General features: G+C 32.7%; 1 protein-coding gene across 1 annotated transcript in view; it reads left to right on the top strand.

The window, feature by feature from the left end:
- The window catches only part of LOC108764768 (uncharacterized), a 9,833-nt gene extending 2,270 nt beyond the window's left edge, over positions 1 to 7,563 (top strand). The window contains exons 2-5 of the mRNA XM_018513146.1: positions 5,532 to 5,604; positions 5,676 to 5,837; positions 6,683 to 6,836; positions 7,229 to 7,563. Of these exons, the coding sequence (XP_018368648.1) occupies positions 5,533 to 5,604; positions 5,676 to 5,837; positions 6,683 to 6,836; positions 7,229 to 7,344 (504 nt within the window). The 5' untranslated portion in view covers position 5,532 and the 3' untranslated portion in view covers positions 7,345 to 7,563. The remainder of the gene's footprint in view (positions 1 to 5,531; positions 5,605 to 5,675; positions 5,838 to 6,682; positions 6,837 to 7,228) is intronic.
- The last annotated feature ends 1,750 nt before the right edge of the window (positions 7,564 to 9,313 follow it).

Consider the following 9,313-nt stretch of genomic DNA (forward strand, 5'->3'; position numbering starts at 1 on the left):
TTTAACGCGCTGGATCGCTATTATTGTATTATTATTGGCAAATTGAAGTGCTCGATACGCGATATTATAATAAGACCAACGTTTTCTTTCAACTGAACGGTCGATCAAACGTTAAATTGTCGGTGATAAAAGGTAACAGAATGTAAACAGTGATGCGTAAACAAGGAGGCTTGGATAGTGATGTAACCGATCATTCAGAGAGCGTTTTACAGTACTGTAATAGCTCGATCGCGACAATCGCATTCGTACAGAATTTTATTTTTGCTCTTACCGTTCGATCGCTATTTCTGAATCATTTTAAATTATTGATTTGACGGAGCTATCATTATATGATGACTATTATTATTATTATTATTATATTCTATATATATTAATTAATAAAAACAATTATATGTATTTAAATATTTATATATGTATAGATTTTTTATGTATATTTATGAATGTATATAGTACGAAAAAGTACTTCGATAAACTCCGAAGAGAAGTTTCGTAAAAATTATAAAGCACAAGAAATTGCGTTTAAGTGTGCGAGGTAAAGGAAGGTCGCACGTTAATCGTGACTAAGGTATAAAAATAAAATATGTGCAATTTCGCATAGCAAAATCTTTAGATGTGCTTCGTAAATACGCGTGACTTGGAAAGACCATGTCTTACTCGTATCGTAATTTACGCTTTTCATAAAGTAATTGTGACAAGAGCAATTGTGACTTGTCACAACGATGTATGTATTTTTGTATGCACAAGTGTTTACAAATTACTTAATTGATGCTGGCATTTCTCATATTCGTATAAAATACTCGAGACGACTTTTGCGTGTGTTTTGCGGAATCGCGATGGCTTATTAACATCATTAGCAGGAGATCTTCTAAGACACGTGACAGATCCGATAAGATTTACAAAATCAACCTACTGTTCGCGCGCACGAATGCGCAGCAGCATCCTCGATCGCGTGCAAGTGATGGAGTATTTGGGTGCTTTCCATTTGATGACATAAGTCGATACAAGTAGACACAAGTGTCGTTCTGTCTTTGTCACTCTCTGAATGTCAAGAAGGATAGAACGACGCTTGTGTCGACTTGTGTCATCAAATGGAAAGCACTCGTTATTAGTAGACATCAGATTTTTATGCAGATATTTTTTGCAGACATGAACAAAATATACAAATTTGCACAAATATGCAAATATGCACAATATGCACAAATAAGTATGCATTTTTAGAATGCTTTTTTATTAAGATAAATTTCTATTTTTATGTTATTTTCCAATCTGCTTTCTAAAACAATATGAAATTGCATAAGAATCTGATGTCTAATTATTAGTATAACGATTAGTATATAACTTATAATGAACTTCGAAAATTTCACAAAGAACATTTTGCTTAAGCATATGTAAAGTGTGAGCCAGATACAGATATAAAAATAATTTTATTAGACTGTCGAAATAATTTATATAGTTACTAGAATGTGTTCGAAACTTTTGCTTATTATGCTTGAATTTCCTACATATTGCAAAATCAATTTGTTTCTTCTTTTACTTTTTCTTTAATGAGAACTATCGATCAGTGGTCTTCAAAGCGGCCTAACTTTAACGGTCGAGTATCGATCTTCTCTGTTCTTTGCTTCTCTTAACATACCGCACCCTTTCTTCTTACATTAATTGACTATTGGAACGCACGCGAAATATCTCGACAAAGAGCCCGTCCCTTTCCTTCCTGATTAATCATCGTATCTGGGTCAAGAAAACTCATGGCCGATTTAGCAGGCCGATCGAATAGTATCGTATATTTTTAAACGGTATTTTTTTGCGCTTACTCATCGCCTAAATTTATCGTCAATCGCACGCATGTAACGCGCCAATCGTATTCGCGTCGATTGCGACAATGTCTTCCGCAAGAATTCTTTTTTTTTTTTTCGTTATCTTTGCCGCGTAATATTCGTAAGTGTGTGTTCATGATAAACGTTCGACCGTCACCGTATGCATCGTACTTGAAAATGCAAATTAATGCCTACACCGGAATCATTAGATACTACACCTACTCTCTAAAACTTTTAAAGTGAATTGTCACTTTGAAGAATAAAATTTCGCTTTTAAAGATTGAAAATTGACCCACCCTTTTTCCAAGACCAGCTCAATTTTCAGTCTTTAAAGCGTGATTCCACTCCAAAAAAATTAGAAAGAACCAATATGTAATACGTTAATTTTTTGAAAATAAAATAAGATTTATAAAGCGCACAAAATGTTTTTTTAAACGCGTGTATCAAAGCTGAAATTAATCGACACTTCATTCGGAATATAAATATGTTGTTATCAATTATTAAATTTACGCAAGCGTATATAAATACATTATTGGTTCATAATTTAACGTCAATGTGTACATTTTCTATTTTCATAATTGATACTTCTTATGATACTTATAATACTTAATAATCAATGCCTTCGGAAACGGTTGCGCAAACGCGTAATACTACTCGTTTATCGCGATGACTTGAAGCAGACTGGTATAATACCGACATTTAAAACGCTCGTTCTCTTTAGGAAAATGATCTCTGAGCTTCACAGTGATCTCTTGTGTAGTGACGCAATCTCTTTTTGCGCAAGCCGGATAGAATCGCGCGTTTCAGCGACGCATAGTGCATTCTTCCGGGATGCACCTCCGAGCAGCAATCTTGTCTATTAACAGGGGCAACTTGCGTTACGAGAATTACGATTGTAATTTTAGAAGTTTTCATCATACAAAGTGATTTATCATCATACTTTATTATTTTTATAATTATTTCTCTGTTAGATTGCAGCGTCTTTTCATGAAAAGAACGATTTTTCCTGAATCTAAAAATTTCGCGAATGTAAATGTAGAAATAATTATTTTAAATTATCTTAATAATTATTTAAAAGATATTTTGTTTAATATTAGAAATAATTATGTTGGATCATCCAAATTATAATATATTATATACACGAAATATAATTATATTATATACACTCACGTTAATTGCTAAAATTTCAAAACTTTTTCCATTATCATCGTACTTCAACACGTGTCCTACATAATTATTTTGATACTTCATAATTACTTTTAGACCTGGTCTAATTTATATGCTTCAATGTTTTCTGCATGTATATCTTCTCTAATAAAATGTCGAAGGTCCAATAGCGATACACTCGTCATCGCTGATTATAACATCTGAAGTGAGAAAATTCATGTAAAATTTATGCATTCCTGTGCGAACTATTCGTCAACAAAATCTGAAACCGGTTATAGCTCGACAAGTTTACAAAATGCGCTAGAAATTCTTCGTTAACTAGCCCGACACCGTATAGAACAATTCTCGTCGCTAATTAACCGTGTCATTTAATTGTTCCATATTTTCCATTTAACGTCCATGAAACTGACAATGAGTTCCGCAAGTCTTCACGCTGTTTAGTAAATTTGCTTTGGACCTTCAACAATCATCTTACGAAACACACAAGAAACATTCTACAAGTTTTCTTTCTTCCGTCGTCACGAATCGAGATCGCCGAGATAGGTATCGAGGCCTCTTAATGTCTGACGCTTTTTTCAAGCCACGCTCTCGAGTGTCGGTCAAGTACAGCCGTCAATTTACCATGAACTACCAAGGTAATCTTAATCAGCCGGTCATCATTCGACGGTGATGTGGTGGCTTTTTTCGCGAAGTAAACGGCGTAGAATCGTGCAGAGACACGTTTCCTTATGAGGATCAGAAGACCTCGACTTGGTCGGCGAACGTACAGCCGCGGCCGCGTATACGCGATTTTGTAGCGATCTTGCTCCTCAGTCCTCGAGCCGACCTCAGATCGGAGACAGGCGCAAAGAAATATTGGTCTGAGCAAAACACGCCTACCTTCGTCTGTTGCTATTCGCTTGGACAAAAATGGAAAACGAACTCCGTTTTATGCGGTGACTGTATACACTGTTAAATATCGAAGGAGCAATGGTATCCCAATCCCTTGAGTTAAATAACATTTTGTTGTTTTTAATTTCTATCTATGTCAAAATGTAAATCAATCCAATCTATTTCAGTGCTTAGTTTCAAAGTAAACATTGTCCATATTATTAACGTATGTATTTAAATAAATAAGAAACTAAATTTGAATCAAACTGAATATATTGATGCTTAATTTCCAGTAAGAGAGATGCAGATGATACAGTGTAATACAGTGAATTATTACATCTTTATTATTTACCAATGTTAAACAGAGATGAAATGATCACTGTGTTACACTGTATCTCTTGCTGGAAAGCACCATGAATTAGAGACGCTGTATCAGAATCTGGCCACGAGCGATTTTGTCAAAATCTTTCAGAGAAAATCCTATACAATGTAACACAATGTAACATAGTGATCATTTCTCTATTTAATATTGGCAAACAATAAAGATGTAATGATTCACTGTGTTACATCATGTTACATTCTGTCTCTTGCTGGAAAGCAAAATTGTTTAACTCTATTATTTCATTTAAATTAACGACGTATTGAAGGAGCAGTAGCGACCTGTAAATATAAAAGTAATTCAAATTATGTATAATTTGACATTATGAATTTAACAGTGTACGGTGACTTTAAAAATAATCGTAGAAAGATCGTGAAGTATTCAAAATTTTAAACGTACATAATTACGTGTCGTGTCTTTACTATCCGTAGAGGATATATATCTATTTCCCGCCACCGGATATTGAATCCCTGAGTGTTGGAGAAATAATAATAAACGCCGGAAGGAAGGTCAGCGACGACGAATACGCGACTCGCTTAAGTGTCTAAAATAGAAGCGAGCGTGCAGCACATGCCAATGACCCAAATTTCCCTTATTCTCGACATAACACGAATTAACTTCTCGCCCGCGATGTTGCGATACACCGCGGCGAGAATGGATCACGTTGTCGCATCATCGCCCAATATTCTGTAATCCACTGTGTCATCATCCGCAATCGGTGGGTGAGGTGCGGGTGTGGCGAATTTATGATAGGATTATGCAAAGTATATTCTGATCTATTTTGATCAAGATGATGTCGCGAAAAAAGTCGAGTTTAGAAACGCAGTTTTTCTATATCCCTCATTTGATATTTTCAAAAATTGACGATTAAAGAACATACAACTCAAGGAACACATAAAAGTCAACAAAAAATCGAAATGACTTTATTTTGAGTCTTGACGTCAATAAACAGTCAAATGTGTTGTAACCAGAAATCATTTTGACTTTCATGATTTTGACTTCAAAATAAAATCATTTCGATTTGATGTGTCCCTTGGAAACTACTTTTAGCAATTTTTTAACTATTTTAATGCGTTAATGTTTATCAGATTTGATAAAAGATAGAAAAAGAAAGGATTATAATTAATATTCAATATTAGAAAAAAAATATTGCAGAAACTTACATATAACAAAATTATATTTATGATAATGAATAATACATATTTGTTATCTATTTAAATATTTTGTAAATAGTAATAGTAATATTAATAAATAATAATATTAATTTGATAAAATAATGGAACTGTTACTCTTTATTTTAGAATGCAGCTGACGACCTGTTGCAGATGTTGTTCCCTGAAAACGGGAACAATTTTCAATGGAGTATGTGGCATCGTAAGTAGACTATTTCTATGTTTCCACAACTCGCACGTGATTCAATTATTACATAAATCGATTTCGTGCAGGTACTAGCTGTGCTTTTCCTGATCCTGATCTTCACGGCGAACGTAGAATGGAAAACAATAATCGTCGACATTCTAGACAAGACAACCGTAAAGATCATCTTCGCCATCAACCTCTGCATGACCATCCTCATCTCTACGTTACTCATAATCGGCGCTTTAAGGGTAAAGAAATATTGACAGTACATCTATATACAATCAAATATTGCAGAAGAATAATGAGAGACATTTAAAATTATCAAATTGCAGACGTAAAGTCACTAAATATTTAGAATTTTTTAATCTAAAATGTTTGTGTAAACAATCGTGCAAATTAAACACTAAGTATAAGAATATTCAAGCTTATGACGGTCAAAGCTAGATCTTTTTTGCCTAAACAATTCCCAGTGAATTATTTATATCCTATATATGTACATGCATATAGTATATCATATTTTTGTAGTTATTCAAACTGCGCGCCGAAATTTTTCCGGACTCTATCTAACGCAATTAAACTACTGCAATAATATCACAAGTTAAATTAAATTGACAATGTGCTGAAAAAAATCTTAAATAAATTTATTGCGAAAAATATTACCTCGGCCGGGACTTGAACTCGGACCTCTTGTAATCCGTACGAGTTTGAATAACTACAAAAATATGATATATATGCATGTACATACGTATATAGGATATAGATAATTCACTGGGAATTGTTTAGGCAAAAGATTTAGCTTTGACCGTCATAGGCTCGAATATTCTTATACTTAGTGTTTAATTCTTGTCGGTCCGAATAAAATCTTATTAATCGTGCAGATTCTTCAGAAAATTTATAAAATTTATTTATCGACTATAAAATTTAATACTAAATGTATAAAAATATATAAAAATTAATAATTTTACACATTGTATATATCGTATAATGTATATACAAAATCGAAAAGCATATTATGCATATTGTTCTTAATTTATTTATTATCTGATATTATTTTATATAAATAATTTTAATGATGATCGGTTTGGATTCGCAGAAAAATACATTTATGATGCTTCCATGGGTGGTTCTGGGCCTTATGCTAGCCGTCGCCTTTCTTGTGAGCGTCCTTTACACTGCAATTATGTTCTTAGTAAACGGCGAAGTTCTTAACGGAGTTCTTTGGTTCATATTCGGCCCAATTGCCGTTGGTGAGTATTTAACGTCAGTTGCGCTTTAAATACCATCGCGAATCAATAAAATTCTTGTTACTCAGAAAAAAATGTTTTAAAGAAGGCAATTTCTTTCTTGTTCATCATTACGAATCGAGGAAATAATTGAAAGTCTTAAAGAAATCATAATTGAAGTCACAACCACAGAACTATCTATGAAGAACACAATCTTCAGTTAGAAGATAAACTGACTTCTATGGCCAGCCTGATCATAAAAGTCTGATGGAAGTTTAACCATAGAAGTCTGTGGTCATAATACTGTTAACAATCTAAAATTAACTAATCTTTTTATCAAAGAAATTGATAGACATTGAGTGAGAGTACGTTTGTGCAATTAAGGCAACTTATAATAGTGTTTTAACCTTTTGCAGCAATATACACGTACATGTGGCTGGTGGTATACAGTTATTTCCAGCAACTAAAGATCGAGAAGATGAGCAAAAGAATAGGTCCTTATGGAAAGCCGTACAATTACCGACGAGCATGAGGGCAAGATTGAATGTGTAGATACGCGATTGCAGGGGCCTGTCAGCGAAAGCGATCGTGGTTGGAGAACGGCATGACGACCGCAGCAACCGCTACCGCTCGCATAAACATTTACAAACTCGTCGACTCACGACACGTTAGAATCGGTTGCAACTTGCAGCGGTTCATATCATTTTCTCCACTAATAAGTATCTTTGCACGGAAAGAACGATTTTGCTAAAGTATCTAAAAATTTAAGTAGATTACAAATGTGAAAATAATTTGTTTTACGATTAAAATGTTTATGTAGACAATTCAAGTATGATGAGCAATACTGCAAAAAATTTTGACGTTTTAATCAGTTTGAATATTTTATACACTAAAAGAGCAATTTTGCCGAAGAATCTAAAAATTTGACTAGATATAAATTTGAAAATAATTTTACAGGAATCTTAAGCATATGATGAGCAATGCTGCAAAATATTTTGATATTTTAGCAACCAGTTTTGTCGTCCTATCTAATCGTTTTGATGATCCAGCAAAATTATTTTTCAGATCTGTATCTAACTAAATTTTTAGATTTTTCAGTAGAATTGCTCTTCCAGTATAATTATTTTTACAATCGAATAAAATTATTTTCAGATTTAACTAAATTTTTAGGAACTTTAGTGAAACTATTCTTTCCGTGTGATTCGCTGAATGATGTCAGATTAAAGCCAATTTTTCTTACAGTCATTTATTTAACGGGAATATCTTTTTGTTAATTATAAATCTATATAAGCGGCGTTATAAAGATATTCTCGTCATAGTTTGCACCAAAGCACGATATATTTCGATTTACATGACCGGATGCTTCCAAAAAGTATCCCTTAATCTGCGTAAAATAAGCATAAGCTAGGACATTTTTACATTACATCTTATTTATTATACAACTATCATTATTTTGTTTATAACGATCGAATAAATACTCCAGTAATTTTAAAGAATTCTGCTTTCGAATAACTAAACTGTCAAATATTCCAAGTGCAATTATTAATCAGAAATTAGCGAAGAATCAAAGAACACGCTTTTTATACGCTATTAATTAAATATCAAGTAACATTAATTAAGAGATTATTAATTTAATAGTGTAGTCTTAAACAAAACGGAGTAGAAATAGAAGATTAACAAAGTGAGAAGCTATCGATAAATTGATTATTATAAGATAGTTTATGAAATGTTTTTATGGGATGAATTTTCGTCAAAGAATTAGACACTGTCTTTCTCAGATCATCAAGACACAATAACAATAAGATAAAATTCATTAGTAGATTGGTGAGATAATTAATTCGCATCCTTAGTTAATTTTTTTAATTTGTGGAAGAAGAAGAAACGGAAGTGTGTCACATATACAAAACAAGTTTTCACACCAATACCATTAGAAAAACAGACTCTCTTACTTTAACTATTTATTCTGATTTTTCCCTTCCGTAGAACGTGTGCCATTGTATCTTTTTCAATCTTAATAAATATTATTTATTACCTAAGAACAAATTAGTTTTTTCCAATATCGACTATTAAAATTCTAAAAGTTACTATACCTTTCTAATAAAATAAATTCTTTTATAAAATATACATATATATCTGTTGCACATATACATATATAAATATATTTCAGCTCCACAGAAGTAACACAATTTTTCGAGCGATACACTATTTTTTACCGAATACACTTGTTATATTTATTCTTCTTAATTGTATTTTTTGTCAGGAATACAAGATGATTTTATGTATATACAGGGTGTCCCAAAAAGGTCGGGACACCTAAATATCTCGGGAAGTATAAGTTTTACAGAAAAGTGTTTTAGACAAAAGTTATATGGTTTAAAAATATCTGTTTACTGATCCTATCAGTTTGACTTTGGGTTGCGTAGCCAAGGTCAGATCAAGGTTACATTGATTTTCTGAAATGGAACACCCTATTTTTGATTCAAGAATCTAATAGCTGATGT

This window comes from Trachymyrmex cornetzi, unplaced genomic scaffold (assembly GCF_001594075.2).
Source record: "Trachymyrmex cornetzi isolate Tcor2-1 unplaced genomic scaffold, Tcor1.1 scaffold45, whole genome shotgun sequence".
In the NCBI taxonomy this organism is placed as follows: domain Eukaryota; kingdom Metazoa; phylum Arthropoda; class Insecta; order Hymenoptera; family Formicidae; genus Trachymyrmex; species Trachymyrmex cornetzi.